Below are 17,444 nucleotides of genomic sequence, written 5' to 3'. Positions count from 1 at the left end.
TTTTAAGGCAATATTGTAAATATAATCAGTCCATCTAAAAGTACAGTTCTCTTCTGAGAAATACATATTCTGTGAAAATGAATGGGATCTTATCTACAGGTTTGACAGGAAGCGATTTTCATGAACAAATGAACCGCAGGTAGCATGGTGGCGTAAAGCTTTTATTTCAAGCTGCCCTGTTGTCGGATCACTGTCGTTCTGTTGGCGTAGCTTAATGTCTGGCACCATGTCTAACATTGGTCTTTACAATCACATTTTATGAGAAATATTTGAAAAATACACGCAGAAATGCAATCGTATGGCATGTAGAGGTCCAAAAAATGACTTCACCATTGATATTTACCGGTTTGTGGCCCAAGAAATGAAACATCAATTAATTTATCTGCAATTTACTGTAAAGCATCTGAAAGAACAAACATTTTCTTCTAGTTTATGTACAAGGTACAACAATAAACCCTGTGAACTGGAAGCACCATCAGGAGCTTCATCTGTATGTCTCTATACATCGGTCACGTTTGCTTAACTCGCCGTCTGAAGTCTCTTCAAGTTTGTCGGAAATGGACTGGAACTGTTCTTGATGATGACGTGATGAAGGTTTCTATGTTTCTGCTCACGGACCCTTGACGTTGACGGACTTCTTCCCGCCAACCAGGTAAAGAGGTTGAGGCCTGTAGCAGTTTGAAGGATCACAAAGCCCAGGAGGACCCGGGGTTCCTCTGACTCCAGGGGTTCCTGGGGTCCCGGGGACACCGGCCTCTCCTCTGGCTCCATCTGCACCGTCCTTGCCGATGCCAGGCTTGCCGGCTGCTCCTGTTGTAATGAAATCAGACTTGATAAGGATGGCTATTGAAAATGGGACTACAAAATATAGTACAGTCTAAATATCGAATCCCTATATAGAACTATCAACAGTTAGTACCAGTCTAAAATATCTGTAGCTTTTGGAATGGTTGAGGTTTAGCATTTTGTACCTTGAGGTCCGGGTTCTCCATGCATTCCTGGAATTCCAATTCCATTATCTCCCTTGTCCCCTTTTAGTCCCGCATCACCTACACAAGTGCATACACATAAAACGCATTAGATAATAGAATCGGTCACATTATCACTTTATAGACATTTATATAATACAATTAATATGCAATTCAATATTCAAATTGCTTTAAAAAAAAAAAGGTCAGATATTCATAATTAGAACCAGATAATATTATGATAGTACTGATTTTTTGTCATATTCATGTATACATGGTACTTTTAATTACACTAACAATTAAAAGTTTGGGATAATTTTGGTAACATGCTTTAATGTTTTTGAAAGAAGTCTTGTTCTGCTCACTAAGACTGCATTTATTTGATAAAAAATACAGTAAAACCAGAAATAATAAATATTATAAGTTTTCTATTTTAATATATTTTAAAATGTAATTTAGGCCTGTGATCAAAGCTGAATTTGCTGATTTTACTCCAGTCTTCAGTGTCACATGATGCTTCAGAAATCTTTCTAATATGCTCAAGAAACATTTCTGATTATCAATGATGAAAATATTGCGGTTTCATATTTTTGTTGAAACTGACACATTTATTCAGGATTCTTTAATGAACAGAAGCAGCATTTATTTAAAATAGTTTTAAAAAAAACTTTACTGTCACTTTTGATACATTTTATGCATCCTTGCTAAATAAAATAGATTTCTTTCAAAGAAAAAAAAAAGTGAAACTTTTGTTACAAGATGTTAAAAAATTGCAAAGTGATAATCTGTAAAATGATTAATGAAATTAATTGATAATTTGTCAAATGCCCATTAGAACATGTACATAGACAAGTACTGCTTATACCAACATGAACCGACGTTGTCTGGGTGGTAATAGTGTAGTTTTAATAGTGCTATGAATCAGGAGTATTCGATCACTCTATCTATTTTAAGCTGTTATAAGGGTCTGCAGAACCTCTGTGAGACTTCTGACATTAATACTGTCAAAAATCCCTGCTAGGCATCATTTTTCACAGAATGCTAGAACATTTTCCTCTGGAGATGCATTAATAAACTTCAATAATCATGTTGATATCCCCCGAGGTTCTGCAAAAATAAGAGGAAGATTGAGATGCAGTCTGGGGCTTTTCTAATCATCCTGTTATTGCTTCTCAATCTCTGTCTCATTAGCAAGCGTAGCATTCCTCGTCGGCTCGCTGGCAATTAGCGCAGACAGCACACACTGTACAACAGCAAAACAACTGCACCGCTTCCCATTCTGGAGGCCGTTACCCTTGAAGGACTGATGGAAATCAATGTGAGCTCGCAGTTTTAGCCTGTAAATTCAAAGCCAAAATCCATCTTTGAAATAGCATCAAAACGGCTGACTCCTCCAGATGTATACAGCTGTGCACATTAAGGAATTTTAGCAAGCACTAAAATTAGCATGATGTGGATCACTAAAGAGGCTATTTACAATGTGTTCACCAACTCTTTTTTAAAATTGGTGAGTTGTCTGAATGATTTGTAAGTGTTAAGCCGATAAAGCCCACACTAAAAAATGCTGGGTTGTTTTAACCCAATTTTGGGTCAAATATGGACAAACCCAGAGATTGGGTTTTTAAATTGCATTTTTGATCTAACGTTTGGGTTTGTCCATATTTGATACAAAATTGGGTTAAAACAACCCAGCATTTTTTGTACTGTATCATATTAATATGCACATTTCTAAGGCCTCTAAATTGTCAACATGATCAAACTTTGCTGAAAAACCTGTTGTACACAATCTAAATGCCTTCTGTTGCCGGATTGCAGTTGGTACGGTTTTGGCACACATGCAATTCGCGGATTAACTGCTAAGTTTAACCATCATAGAGTGAAAGTTTGTCATTTGCCGATGTTTTAAGCGATTTTAAACCATTCAAGCACAATAAGAGGCGAAAGAGAACTCGATCGCGCTGTGTTATCTGTGAGTAGGCCTACAGCCACACACACATGAAGTGCGCACACACACAGAGAGAGGCGCATTTCAGATCGCGTGCGAACACCGAATTGATTCCTCATTCATGTCTCCTTTCGCTCCTTTACACACACAAAATTATGTCAAAATACCAGTCTCGGCAAGTATTCTCGTAAACACAGTTGTGTCTTAAGTGAACGTAAACCATTGGGAAAGAAATCGGATGTGTATCATTATATTGGATCAGTTCATTAGGTCTTAAAGTGACAGCAGCCTATAGAAATCTGCTGCTGTCTATGTCATTAATGTTAATCAAACAACAAAACACATTATCCAATCCGTGAGTTTAGTGATCCGTTACACCACTAATACAAAAGGGTATTTTTGCTGTGAAATCCTTGATTTCTTGAAGGTAAATGTAATTTGCATGATGCAGCTGAACACAATATTTCATAGTTACGAGTGTCTGATCTTGAGAATTCATAGTCGATAAAAGACAAAAGATGTTTGCGGATCAAAGGCACACTGCATCCTCAAGAGCTTAGCTTTAATTCAGAGCACTCTTTGAAAGAGTGATACATGGTTTGGAAATATCATAAGTAGCGAGTAAAATCAATGGTACCTTTGACTCCTGGTTTCCCAGGAAGGCCATAGTATCCTTGAGGCCCCTTGTGGCCCATAAGTCCTCTGGGTCCGGCTTCTCCGGCAGGGCCTGCTGGTCCCGGCGGTCCAGCTGGTCCCACGAGTCCTGGACTTCCAGGGGCTCCAATGGCCAGAGGTTTCTTGGCTAGTTCCTTCTTGTAGGCATCTAAATGTTCTGTTTGGTACAATACAGTGTAACATTACAGTAAAATTGCCATTTATAAAGAAAAATACAAAATGATGTAGATCAGGGGTGCCCAATCCTGTTCCTGGAGATCTACCTCCAACACACTGTCTGTAACTATCAAGTGCTCCTGAAGCTGAATTAGCTGGATCAGGTGTGCTTGATCAGGGTTGGATCTGAGCTTTGCAGGAAGATAGATCTTAAGGAACTGGAATGGGCATCCGTGAAGTGCTGAGGGTACGTTTACACGAAAAACTTTTAACAAGTAAAAATTCCTTTGCATTTTTCGTGTACATACGACACCATTGTCAAAACGATCCCCGTTCACACAGATCTGCAAAAACGACTGAAAATGCTGTATTGGCGATGTTACTTTGTAAAGCAACACTACGCATTACGTCACCGTTTTCACAAATTCACGTTTTCGTAGTTTACACAGACACTAACGGTATCGTTTTCAAAAGCTTGCACTTTGAAACCCGTTTTTAAAAGTTTGTGTTTTCAGGCCGCCAAAACGCTGTTGTCATGGAAATGAACAGCCAAAACGCATAAAAAGTTTGCCCTTTTTAGCTGAAATCGTTGTTGTGTAAACAGCCCCTGAAACAGCTTCTCTTACAAGAAAAAATGTAGGGTGGGAATTGATTTTGTCTGTCAGTAATTGTTTGGATAGATGTGGTTTGCTATTGGTCGCTCTCATTTGAGTGGCAGGTTGCCCCGCCCTCGTACCATTGAACACGTCATCAGAGAAGAGAAGAGAAGAGAAGAGAAGAGAAGAGAAGAGAAGAGAAGAGAAGAGAAGAGAAGAGAAGAGAAGAGAAGAGAAGAGAAGAGAAGAGAAGAGATGTTGATGCAAGTTATTTTGATAAAAGATTACGAGGGCACATGAATGAAAAATTCATGAATTTTTAAAAATAAGAATATACTATTTTAAATTTCATGGTGACATTAATAACTAATAAAAGATGTCGTACCTTCAACAATAACTGAACAAATCTCACGGATCTTCTCGTCATTCGTCTTGGGCCCCTTTTGAAAACACATTTTTACAAAAACATCAGCAACGACTGCACAGAAAGCAACGTACTGTCCAGTCAAAGATGAAATTGAACAATGTCATAAAGCAATGTACTGACAGGTAGACCTCTGGGACCAGGGGATCCTGTTAGGCCCCGTTCCCCCTCCAGACCTCTGGCTCCCTGGGGTCCCGTCAGACCCTCATGGCCTGGCTGTCCTGGACGACCATCAGCTCCTGTAGCTCCTCTCTGGCCTTTCTCTCCACGCTTAGATAATACAAAGAATGAGAAGAAAAACAAACATGCAAGAATTCATCATTCTGAAGGAAAAGTGTTAAGTTTGTGGTAAGTTTAGTTTTTTATTTATTTTTATTCATATTTATATACAAAAACGTTTATATATATATATATATATATATATATATATATATATATATATATATATATATATATACAGTGCTATGCATAAGTTTAGACACCCATGCTAAAGTTGACTAAAAAGAGGAATAAAAAATCATCTTTTGGAAATTGAACTTAATGCCTTAATTTAAAAAAATAGGAAAAATCCAACCTTTAACGACACCAATTTTCTTTGTGAATGAATAATGTATCGTAAATAAATAAATGTTCTTCCTTAAAATACAGGGTGCATAAGTTTGGACACCCCTATGTTAAATTCCCATAGAGGCAGGCAGATTTTTATTTTTAAAGGCCAGTTACTATATGGATCCAGGATACTCTGCATCCTGATAAAGTTCCCTTGGCCTCTGGAAATAAAATATCCCCACATCATCACACACCCTTCACCATACCTGGAGATTGGCATGGTTTTATTTCAGTTAGCCTAACAGCTGGTTTGATTTGCATTGAGAGATGATCTTATGGAAAGTACTCCATGCCAATCTCTAGGTATGGTGAAGTGTGTGTGATGATGTGGGGATATTTTGATTCCAGAGGCCAAAGGGAACTTTATCAGGATGCAGAGTATCCTGGATCCATATAGTAACTGGCCTTTAAAAATAAAAATCTGCCTGCCTCTATGGGAATTTAACATAGGGGTGTCCAAACTTATGCACCCTGTATTTTAAGGAAGAACATTTATTTATTTACGATACATTATTCATTCGCAAAGAAAATTGGTGTCGTTAAAGGTTGGATTTTTCCTATTTTTTTAAATTAAGGCATTAAGTTCAATTTCCAAAATATGATTTTTTATTCCTCTTTTTAGTCAACTTTAGCATGGGTGTCTAAACTTATGCATAGCACTGTATATATATACACACATACAATAATTTAATGTTATTTTATTTTATGATTTATTATAAAAAATATGATTACATATTTCATTTTATTGATTAATTTTATATATAAATATTTAGATTTGAAAATAAAATTTTTGTTTGTTCTTCTGCAATACGCTTTCAATTAATGTTTAAGTGGCACACTTACCTCTCCCTTGATTCCAGTACTACCCGGAGGCCCCTGTAAACCATTATTAAAAACCATCACACTACTGTACACATACTGGAAAACCATAATTAGTGGGAGTGACTGGGTATGCTGCTATAAATATGGCGAACCTGATCACCCTTCACGCCTGGTTCTCCCGTAACACCTGGATCTCCCTGTAGAATGAAGAGAGAGAAAGATATTAGTGTAAAATGACACAGTGTTCGAGTGCAGGAAGCAGCAGGTATTTAATACGGTCACTGAGTGCATAGTTCGACTAGGGCATTTTAATTTACCTCACTTCCTTTGGGACCGACGGGACCCATTGGACCCTGAAAGAACAGAAAAAAATGACATGATCACATACAGCGGACATTAATAAGGCACTCTGTTATGATTATTACAATAAACAATGATCACACCTGGTCTCCTTTATGACCCGTGTGACCCTTGATTCCACGGGGACCCATGAGTCCTTGGTCACCTTTATCTCCCTGCGGAAGTAGTCAAAATAATAATGAAATACTGTATGAATAACAATGTATAATTGTACAGCGCTTCACCTAATAATGTCCTTTTATTACTAGTCACACATATACTGTAATTAATTATACTAATTGCTAATGCTTGGATTTACATGCAAACGTATGCAACAAAGGTTAGTATCTATCAATACACTTTTTTTTTTTTTTTGCACACTAACATAAAACTTGCTCAAATGTACTGTCTTTGCCATCTCCAGCTAAATACATAGGTTTACTGCATAGAATAAGTATGCATATTGGAACACAGCCATTAAGATCCATAATCAAACCAACGGGTCCGTGTCCAACCCACCTGGATTCCCTGCGGCCCCGTTGAGCCGACTGGACCCTGTTTTCCCGTTTCACCCTGAAGAGAAAAAGTTTGTTGATTAATTGGATACATTTTTCAACAAATTATCAATGAATTGTTATCTCAGGACAGAATGGTGTGCAACAAAGCAAAATATATATATAAAAAAGATGTTTGTACTGTATGTATTTTTGAATTGTGTTTTTATTACAGTGGATCCTTTGGCTCCTGGAGTTCCATCTTCTCCTGCTGGTCCAAGTGCTCCCTAAAATATAACATTAACATGATTATAAATCATTAAAAAAAACATGCTTACAAGTGCAAAAAAACAACAACAACAACATAATACTCACATCTTTACCAGGAAGCCCAACTGGACCAGTCGGTCCTACAACACCAACATCACCCTGTAATAGAACGAGTGTAATTGCGTGCTAAGGCATCACTGTTTTAAAATTTAAATGAGATTCAGCATATATAATTTTTTATGTAAATGATGTTTACCTTTTGGCCTGCAGGCCCCACGAGTCCCTGTTTTCCTGGCAAACCCTACATTTGAGATGCATTGTTAAATCAAGGTCACAGATTACAAATTATAATGTGCAAAATGTCATTCGATAGCTTTAATATACAGTACATAATATAATAATATAATCCAATAACAAGTATATAGTTTTTGGAATCTGATTACATAATCCAGATGAAATATAATCAGTCACTACCCAGCACTGCGCACATGCACATAAATATACATTAACTGATGAACTCACTGGAATTCCCACAATGCCTCTGACACCAAGGGCTCCGGGCAGACCTGGGTCTCCCTGTCAAGCAGACAGCAACATCTCAAAATCTTCCTGCGTTTTTATCATTGAACGAGCCAGATTTAAGAATCATCAATTTGTGATTCAATCAACTTTAATGATCAAAAAAGGTCAAATACAGCATCATAAAACCTGGATATGCATGCAGCGTAGCAGGTATAAATGGAAATGTTTTTCCATGAATTTTGAATCATCATAAACCATTGAATCATCATCATAACTCACCTTCTCTCCTGAAACTCCGGATGCTCCATCAGATCCATGCTTTCCTGGCTCGCCCTACACATAACATCCTCTTCCTCATCATTAAAGTGATCGTAGACATTTCAAGTAACTCTTTCAGTACATAATTATTATCATTTTGAGCATAAATCTACTGAGAACTGATCAATCCGTCACTCACAGTGTCACCCTTCGCACCCGCAGCTCCTTTCTCTCCCGGCGCTCCGATCGCACCCTAAAACAACACATAATGATTCGTCAGAAAGAAACCAGGTACCTTTAAATGTTTTTTGTTGCTGATTGCTGCTCAACTCATAGTGTTCTTGAGTAGGGTATATCATACGGACAGCAATAACTCACATCATCTCCTTTAGGCCCAAGATGTCCCTGTCGCCCTCTGATGCCTTCAACACCCTGTTAAGACACATAAATATTCATTTATTTCACTAAACTCAATATAGAATTCATTATCTGTACAAAATAACTGTTAGTTGACAAATTTGCTGAATCCTGACAAAGCTTTAACTTTAAATGTACAAAGTCCACGTTGTTGGCAGAGGCTATTTACACTAACTCCGCCCACCATTATCTGATTGGGCCAGACGAAATGACCCAATAAATCCTGCTGGTAACAGGATTGATAAGGCGGGCGGCGTTAGCTTTTGACTTGGCCAACCCGAGTTTGAATCCACCTTTTACCAAACTTATTCTTCTCCCATTTCCCATCACATATATGCTCAAAAATATTCGAAAAGCATAAATAAAGAGCATAACGGGTATAGAATAGCTGGAATATAGTATTTAATGGGTAGAGTTAAGGTTAGGTGTAGGGGTGGGCTTTAGAGACAGTAATGTCCCAATAAAGCTGCATCCATTTATGATATAATATACTACAATACACTGAGGTGCAAATAGTATCTGCCACTATTTGCCCTAAGTAAAAAAAGCATCTAATTACTATTTACACTTACATACATTTACAATTTATTTTGATGGTCCACTTTAGACATTCTACTAACTATAAGCAACTTTGCAACTACATGTCAATTAACTCTCACTAGAGTATCAGTAGACTGTCAGGTTAGGTGTTACTGTAGGCGTTCGGGTTAGTTGAATAAGTTGACATGTAGGTGCAAAGTTACTTATAGTCAGTAGAATGTCTGTTGGGGGAGCATCGTAATAAAGAGTTAGCAGATATTTACTCATACTCTAATGAGAGTTAGTTGACATGTTGCAAAGTTACTTATAGTTAGTAGAATGTCGAAAGTGGACCATCGAAATAAAGTGTTTCCGAAAATACTGCTATTTTTACTTAGCATACATTTGAGGCAGCGATCGATGCTATTTACACTTAGTAATGCTGAAAATGTATTTATTAAATTTGTTAATTTATTATATACAATATAAATTATTATATTATTTACAATAAATATTTATATAATAAATATTATTTTTAGTTTAGTATTTATTTAACTCATTTATGCACTCGTGATGCCACGGGACTGTCCCCTACCTCCCTAAAATAACTTGATATCATCTTAAAATCTTGCTTTATATCCCATAACCTGAGCTCCATTTCCACTAGACTAGCTTGCTGAACAGTCTTTTCTCATAAATATCAGATAAAGACATAAATCATCTGTACTTTGATGCCAGACTTCAGTTCAGAGCGACAGTGTATAATTGATTGATCTGAAAAAGAAAATCTGTGAAATACTGCTCACGTACTGGGGATCCTGGTGGTCCGGTGGGTCCTGGGATCCCGTTGAATCCAGGAGGACCCTGCAGACATGAAACAGACAGGCTAAAACTTTACCAAAGTTCATTGTGCTCAGCTGGATGAACAACATTTCTTCAACATTTCATCACACAGGCCTAAAATATGTGCATACATTATGCTCACAGAGCAGTTTTGATCTGTACAATCACTGCAGATGTTCTTTGATTGGCTTTATTGAGCTTTAAACAAATGTAATGATTATTTCATGCATTGATCGGGCTGGAGGATATTGCTCCGCAAGCGTTCCTCTGGTTTCTTGCTCTTTCCTCATCTGATGCTGACGAAGAAGATGTTTTAAGTCTTACCCGATCTCCTTTATCGCCATGAGGTCCAGGGAATCCGATAGGACCTCGCTGACCCTGCAGGGAATTTGAGTAAAAACTATGACAATGTGTCCAAGAGATATTCTTGTGGTGGCAGATAATATTAAAAAGTTGAACGCATCTAAGCCTACAACGAATGAACAAAGTCTTCATACATCATCTCCTGCACGTCCAGCAGGACCTGACTCTCCAGCGGTCCCTCGCTCTCCCTGTAAATAAAGAAGAAAATGAGTGTTTGCTGATGAATCAATCTGAAGAGTCAATCTTGATCTTAATCAATCTTGTCTATAGCCGTGTCTTAAGAAGCACTCTTACCTTTTCACCCTGGATACCGAGCACACCGTCCACCCCTGGAAGACCACGATGTCCCTGGCAGAGAGATTCAATTTAATGACACCTTCATTCATTTGAAAAGTAGTTGGTGTTTGGCCAAAGAAACGCTCTTTAGTGAGCAAACGGATGTACAGCTACTTCGGACAACATATTTCATCTTTGTGCCACAATCATTAATTTCTCCTCAACAAGACGCATGGTTAGAGGAATGATTCATGTCTGGAGCACAAGCACAGATGTGTTACGTGCCAAAGTGTATTACTTAGGGGTATGGACTCACCTTCATCCCTGGCAGACCAGGCAATCCCTGTGGTCCAGATGGGCATGTTGTCTGGCACTGCTAACAAAATGAGACACACAAACGCATCAGGTCTGTTCATGCTGCGGGGTCAGACAGGAAGTGAAGAATAACACACAACCAGCCTGTAGCTCACCAGAGACATGCAAAAGGAGCACTGAAGATTGAAGACGAGGGAGCATAACAGACACTGCAGCCGATTGTCAACTCTTAAAAAACCTTAGCTGCATTTTCACGAGCCGATGATGAATTATAGAGCAAATATAGTGCACGTTGACATATTTTCCAAGTTCTATATGTTGCATGCTGTATCTTTTTGTGTTCTAGGCCTTTGCCAGAACAATTCTTGAATACTGATCAGTGATGTGTAGGTTATGTGTGTCCATGTGAAGCGTGAATGTTAAAATCTAACAAGCACTCACAGTCTCCCCACTTCCCTCAGGGTTCCCAGCACCTTGTGGCCCCTACGGACAGCAGAAGGACACCAGCGTAGTTTAGATTCAGACACACACTTAAACAAAGCCCCTTTTCAAATCCTCAAAGGTTACAGCGTTCAGGACAGATCTGTGTGAAAGCTCTGCATTCGTTCTAAACCCTCTGAAAGCCAACAGAAGTCACCTGAACCAATTACAGTAAGGGTTAAAAGCAGGGACAAAAAGTCTTAGGATGTATAAAGACAAAAAGTGAATTACAGTGTATAACAGATAGCCGACGGCTTTAAGAGTTCTTTGTGTCATTTAAAAACTTCAAGAGACAAATTTGAACCCAAATTTGTTTTGTATCTGTAAGTAGCCTACAGTATATGTTTGGTTTGGTAATGCTAATGTACTGCTAAAAGTTGATGAAATTAAGGACATTTGTAATGCAGTAATGTAATTGTAAATATAGTCTAATGCAAATTAGGCGTTACAGATTTTCATTTTATCTTGTGTTACAGATTTTCATTTAATCTTGTTTTACAGATTTTCATTTTATCTTGTGTTACAGATTTTCATTTTGTCTTGCGTTAGATTTTCATTTTATCTTGTGTTACAGATTTTCATTTTATCTTGTGTTACAGATTTTCATTTAATCTTGTGTTACAGATTTTCATTTAATCTTGTGTTACAGATTTTAATTTTATCTTGTGTTACAGATTTACATTTAATCTTGTGTTACAGATTTTCATTTAATCTTGTGTTACAGATTTTCATTTTATCTTGTATTACAGATTTTCATTTTGTCTTGCGTTATATTTTTTTAATTTTATCTTGTGTTACAGATTTTGATTTTATCTTGTGTTACAGATTTACATTTTTTCTTGTGTTACAGATTTTCATTTTATCTTGTGTTACAGATTTATTTTATTAATTAATTAAATACATTTTGTATTAATACATTTATAGTCAATAAGTTAATTGTTAACTGTTTTAGTTCAGTTTAAACAATAATTTTCTGTATTTTAACTGTACATTTTATATGAATATCTACAAGTTTCTAGATTAAAATTCAATGAAATTGAAAATTCAAAACAAAAACTAAAAACAGTGAGACCGACATAAACTCATAACCAGAAAACTCAATGGTAGAGTTTTAATTTTAATGTACACTAAACTAAATTAAGCCAATTACAGAATACGTTGCTTGAAAGTTGTAAATTTGCTAAACTTATGAAATATGTCAATGGTAGAAGCCGGTCTTACTGCTGGTCCTGGAGCTCCTGGTGGGCCTGGTGGTCCTGGGACCCCAAGTCCTCCTCTTGGTCCAGGAGGACCCTGGAAACATATCATAAAGGGAATTTATATTCTGGTAACAGAGACAATCAATAAAGCGATGACAACAAGAGCTACATTATGTATAAAAACCGATATGTAATGCCAATTTTATACTGCAAAGGTGGCACAGAAGCGCTTCTGAAATGGCATTTAGGTGTCTTTACACAGACTGTAATGCAGCTTAAAGGTGGCATGAATGCATTTACACAGCAATTATAATAGTATACTTTGATATAGGGCTGAAGTGGGTCAGAGCAGGCATAATTCAGTCAGGCTTTTATGTGGCACAACACAGAATTTTGAGCAGCCTTAACAATTTAGCTATATTAAGATGCCTTAGTATTAATGCACTGCGTAACACTTTGAAAATAATTCCGACCTCTGGTCCGATGTTTCCCTCATCTCCTGGAATACCAGGCTTCCCTGGGGGTCCCTGCATGAGTGGAAAATAGCATTAAGAAGTGTAAATGTGAAATTAAAAGATGGGAGTGACACTAATACAGTAAAACCAATTTATTTTTACATACTGGAGGCCCAACAGTCTCTGATCCCTAGAAGAAGAAGAAAACAACAACAACAGAATAAGTCAAACCTTCAAAATACATAATTTGTCTAAAAAACATGTTACAGTCATTTTTGCAAAGAAAATAATCAAAAACACAAGAAAACAATGATATAACAATACAATGTCAATAGAACACGTCAACATCATAAAAACATTTAGCATTTAACAGTGAAGCACTTGCTTTCCAAACCGAGGAAAAGACTTACCGGGGGTCCGGCAGATCCAGGGAAACCAGGAAGACCCTACAACCCCCCCAAAAAAACAAATTTTAGCATAATGACATGAATTCACAGTCCCATGAGAATTTCATGCATTTTATGAATATTTTGCTATTTATTTTGCAGGTAAATAGCGAATTATGAAGAATCTGAGAAAATGTTATTGATTTTGCGCTGTGTTCCGTAATCGTGGAATCGTGAAAACCTGCAGGAAATGAATGTGAATTCAAACAGACAGTTCATTTAAGGGGTCATTCTGAGGTCTCTTACTCTTTCTCCCACTGGTCCTCGTGGCCCCATGGGGCCCATTGGTCCCTACACACACATATAAAGAGAACCAATTAACATCAAAGTGATTCATTTAGCAGTAGCACAATGAAATAAAACAGTTTGTGTGCGGCTGTGAAACTGATTACACGTTATTGATCGTCTCATTGGAAACTCTTTGCAATAAGGTCCCATCGCATTAACATATTTATAATGAGCAATATGTTTGTGATAGTATTTATTTTATAACGTTCGTTAATAAAAGTACAACTATTCATTGTTAATTTGTGTTAACTAATGCAGTTAACTAATATTACCAAATAGAACTTTATTGGAAAGTGTTATCGTCTCGTTTAGGTTGTGTTATTACGGTCTCAATACTAACCAATAGTCCTGGGACCCCCTGCAGTCCCCTCTGTCCTGGCAGTCCAACCTCGCCTCGGTCTCCTTTACTGCCCTACGACACACACACACACAGAAAGATAAAAACAGGTGTATCACCATTCAGCATCGACTGCAGCTGTTGCTAAGATATGGCGGAGCGCGGTGGGTCTATTCTAACAGAATTAGCGACGCCTCTATGCATCTGTCCTCATCTGATAGGACCAGAGTCAGCTCTGAGCAGCATTTCACCTATTTATGACACACCAGATGATGGTGCAATTCAACCACGCTTTCCCTAAATAGATATTGACACAGGAAGCTGGATTTATTGGCTGTGTTTTGGATCTGGCAGCCTGTAAATGCATTTTCTCATTAGGAGTTATAATACAAAAATTGGTGCTCTGTTTTAATGGGTATAGCGGTCAAGTTCAATAAAGGCGATATTCAATCTTACTAAATGGACGCTAAGTTTTCATTTTAGTCTGAAGAAGTTTATATACTAGAACTCTAGGACTAACTTTTAGAACAATGTCTCCCTGAAGATGTTGGAGATGAAGATGTTTCTTCAATGTTTCATACTTACCGGAGCTCCAGGGGTTCCCGGGGTGCCTGGAATTCCCTGAAGAACAGAAGAAGAAAATGAGAAAAGGACACTAGGTGCTAAGCAGTCAGTGAGACAGGACAGATATGTTGACATACAGTAAGAAAATCTCTAATGTATCTCCCTTTTTATAACTCAACTTGTGTCAATTGTCAAAAGTATTATTTAGGAAAATAATCTTGTATAAACTGAAAAAAGCCTCTAAATATATGCATATTAATTTAAATCTACAGACACAAACAGACAAAGTACAAGAAAATAAACACTTTGTGTTAGGATTTCTTTCCACTAGTCTAAAAAACATGTTATGAAAAGCCAAATGGCCCAAAATCTCAAAATTGCCTGTAGTGTATCTTGCTTTCATTTACAGTAGTCATGTTTATATTGAACAGAAAGACATACGTCTCTCCCGTCTCTGCCATCTTCTCCTTGGGGTCCACGAGGCCCCTCAGGACCCTCAGGGCCGGCGGGACCGGGGATTGGCTTGGGGTCCGGCTGTAAAGTGTTGAAGGAGTAAAAGAAGGAAAACGATGAGTAAACGTAAACATGAGAGGTTTTAGAATCCTTGCTTTGGTCACAAATAATTATGTTTCATTAAACAAAATCAATAACTGGAAAGGCTGCAAATAATCTCTCTCTCAGAGACCTAATTTTTTTTAAATTTAACACAATAAAGAATCAAATGTAAATCATTATCTCTCTGCCGCCAGCTTCTCTTTATTAGCTTAAGCTTCAAGCGAGCCAAGGACATTTAGAAAGTAACCGTATTCTTTCAAGGATGGTTTCGTGAAATTACAATGAAATGTCTTAATAAAATATCACATTATATACCTTGTGGTGTTAATAATCTCATATATAAATACATAAAAGCTGTTCCGGGTCATGTTTTGTGGATTGCAGTAAGTATAGCAGGTAGCAATGAGTCACTTCAGCAACAAAGCATTGTAGTAGATTATTTGCTAAAAAATAATAATGGTAAATGAAAGAAAAACAAAGTAAATACCTCAGCATTGGCAAACATCTGAAGAAGCGAGACAGAGAGAGAGAGACAGAGAGAGAGAGAGAGAATTAAGATTATTGCAGAGTTAGTGAAAGTGAAACCCCTTCACCAAAAAGAGAAAGCACACCTGTAGATGGCGCCACAACATGCGGCCTACGATAGCGCCCCGCCGGCCAACTCGTCAAAAAACAAAGCAAATGCGTGAATGTCGACATTGACGTCAATCGTTAAGTGGCGAAGTGAGATGTTGAGGCAACTAGCGTTTCCAGTCTGCCATAGCAATAAACTCGATATTTTTAAGGTTGTACCTTGGTTATGCAATGCGAATATTAGAATGAGAGTAATCCTATTGATAATAACTTATTCAAAATTGTGATTAAAGTCTTAAATTGTACAATTGTATTGGCCGTTTACTGCTTAAAACCATCTTTAACCAGCTTAAGGTGGTTTGATGGTCTTTGCATCCAGTTTTGGAGGCTTGCTGATGAGGGTAAAAAAGCAGCCAAACCAACTTTCAGCCTTTCAGAAGGTAACCGACTTGATTTATCCATATTTAAGTTGTTAAAAAAGTGACCGTGATTGGTCCGTTTCTCATTTAAGACAAAGCAGGAAGTGATGAAAGCATACCTCAGTCAGAGGAAGTTCCGTACAGCTCTCTCTCTGAGCTCTCTTTGGGTCACAGTGAATCAGCATCCACTGCAACTCAAACTGGAAAACATAAAACAACCACGTTACTGCTTTATTTGCACGGTAACTACAAGAACAATCTGCTTCGTGAGGTGTTAAACAGCACAGTCTCTGTTCATCTGCTTGTTCTCTTCATAAATAAATAAATGCGTAACTATATGCTCGTCCTGTAAATTTGCGATTAAAAATGAAAATGTGAATGAATACAAAAGCTATGAAATGTCATCTTATTATTAAATTAAAATGACAGGTAATAATAGATTATTACAGAATTTGTATGACCCTGTCCGTCAAAATGAAAGTCTAACGCAACTGGACTAAATATACAAAACTGATTTACATATATATCACTGTAAGATGTGACTGAGAGCATTATCAGACTTGTTTTTATCTGTGCTTTGGACAGGAAGTGACAAGGTGCTGAGGTTCAGTAATCTGGCAGTAACACTCATCAGACAGTGTGTGTGACAGTCACATTTATCACAGGTAGAGACTGTAACAGGATGTGATGGATTTGGCAGGTGCGGGGTGACGGTAACATTCATCAAATACAGTAGAGACCAAAACAACTGAATTAACCCTTCCAGGCATTTTCAATATTAGTTTAAAATGTTTAAAAGTCTTTGTTAGCTATTTAAAATGCCATTTCAATTATTAATATCAAAGCTAAATCAAATCTTAACATCTTAACCTTGAAAGTATATATTCTGAACACAATGATATTAGAGGTATTTTCGGTTACATTTTAATTTAAGGTGTCCTTGTTACAGTGTAAATATATATTTACGGTAGGTACAGATTTAATTAACTAAATCTACTTACTATAGGATCAGGGTTTGGTTTAGGGATAGTTGCACGTAATTATACATAAATAATTAGCTATTATTATAGTGTTTACATATTATTATATTAATAAGTTACTACATGTAACAAGCACACTAAAATACAGTGTTACCATATTTTTTGTTTATGTTTTGTTGGCCAATGCAATGAATTTCTACATACATGAAATTCATATTATGTCAAAATATGTAAAAAATGTAAAAATAAAAAAGTTTCCTAATGAATAAATTAGTCTAATTATCAACAATAACAACAACATAATATTATTATTAGTAATAAATACTTGAATAGCCAA

General features: G+C 37.0%; 1 protein-coding gene across 10 annotated transcripts in view; it reads right to left on the bottom strand.

The window, feature by feature from the left end:
• Window positions 1-142: 142 nt before the first annotated feature.
• The window catches only part of col9a1c (collagen, type IX, alpha 1c), a 65,722-nt gene continuing 48,420 nt past the window's right edge, over window positions 143-17,444 (bottom strand). For 9 of the 10 annotated variants that reach the window (XM_079590713.1, XM_079590711.1, XM_079590712.1 and 6 more), the window contains 33 exons: window positions 16,247-16,327; window positions 15,623-15,640; window positions 15,022-15,114; window positions 14,602-14,637; window positions 14,020-14,091; window positions 13,638-13,682; window positions 13,356-13,391; window positions 13,112-13,135; window positions 12,964-13,017; window positions 12,513-12,584; window positions 11,253-11,294; window positions 10,813-10,869; window positions 10,515-10,568; window positions 10,355-10,408; window positions 10,182-10,235; window positions 9,825-9,878; window positions 8,457-8,510; window positions 8,278-8,331; window positions 8,100-8,153; window positions 7,821-7,874; window positions 7,555-7,599; window positions 7,404-7,457; window positions 7,262-7,315; window positions 7,054-7,107; window positions 6,639-6,710; window positions 6,513-6,548; window positions 6,348-6,392; window positions 6,217-6,249; window positions 4,888-5,034; window positions 4,726-4,780; window positions 3,551-3,745; window positions 972-1,049; window positions 143-810 (listed from right to left, as the gene is read on the bottom strand). In XM_079590713.1, the coding sequence (XP_079446839.1) occupies window positions 611-810; window positions 972-1,049; window positions 3,551-3,745; window positions 4,726-4,780; window positions 4,888-5,034; window positions 6,217-6,249; window positions 6,348-6,392; window positions 6,513-6,548; window positions 6,639-6,710; window positions 7,054-7,107; window positions 7,262-7,315; window positions 7,404-7,457; window positions 7,555-7,599; window positions 7,821-7,874; window positions 8,100-8,153; window positions 8,278-8,331; window positions 8,457-8,510; window positions 9,825-9,878; window positions 10,182-10,235; window positions 10,355-10,408; window positions 10,515-10,568; window positions 10,813-10,869; window positions 11,253-11,294; window positions 12,513-12,584; window positions 12,964-13,017; window positions 13,112-13,135; window positions 13,356-13,391; window positions 13,638-13,682; window positions 14,020-14,091; window positions 14,602-14,637; window positions 15,022-15,114; window positions 15,623-15,640; window positions 16,247-16,327 (2,130 nt within the window). In that variant the 3' untranslated portion in view covers window positions 143-610. The remainder of the gene's footprint in view (window positions 811-971; window positions 1,050-3,550; window positions 3,746-4,725; window positions 4,781-4,887; window positions 5,035-6,216; window positions 6,250-6,347; window positions 6,393-6,512; window positions 6,549-6,638; window positions 6,711-7,053; window positions 7,108-7,261; window positions 7,316-7,403; window positions 7,458-7,554; window positions 7,600-7,820; window positions 7,875-8,099; window positions 8,154-8,277; window positions 8,332-8,456; window positions 8,511-9,824; window positions 9,879-10,181; window positions 10,236-10,354; window positions 10,409-10,514; window positions 10,569-10,812; window positions 10,870-11,252; window positions 11,295-12,512; window positions 12,585-12,963; window positions 13,018-13,111; window positions 13,136-13,355; window positions 13,392-13,637; window positions 13,683-14,019; window positions 14,092-14,601; window positions 14,638-15,021; window positions 15,115-15,622; window positions 15,641-16,246; window positions 16,328-17,444) is intronic. The other variant, XM_079590720.1, reaches the window with a different exon arrangement.

This window comes from Phoxinus phoxinus (genome assembly GCF_949152265.1).
Source record: "Phoxinus phoxinus genome assembly, chromosome: 19".
Lineage (NCBI taxonomy): Eukaryota > Metazoa > Chordata > Actinopteri > Cypriniformes > Leuciscidae > Phoxinus > Phoxinus phoxinus.
This window is presented reverse-complemented; position numbering and strand designations above follow the sequence as displayed.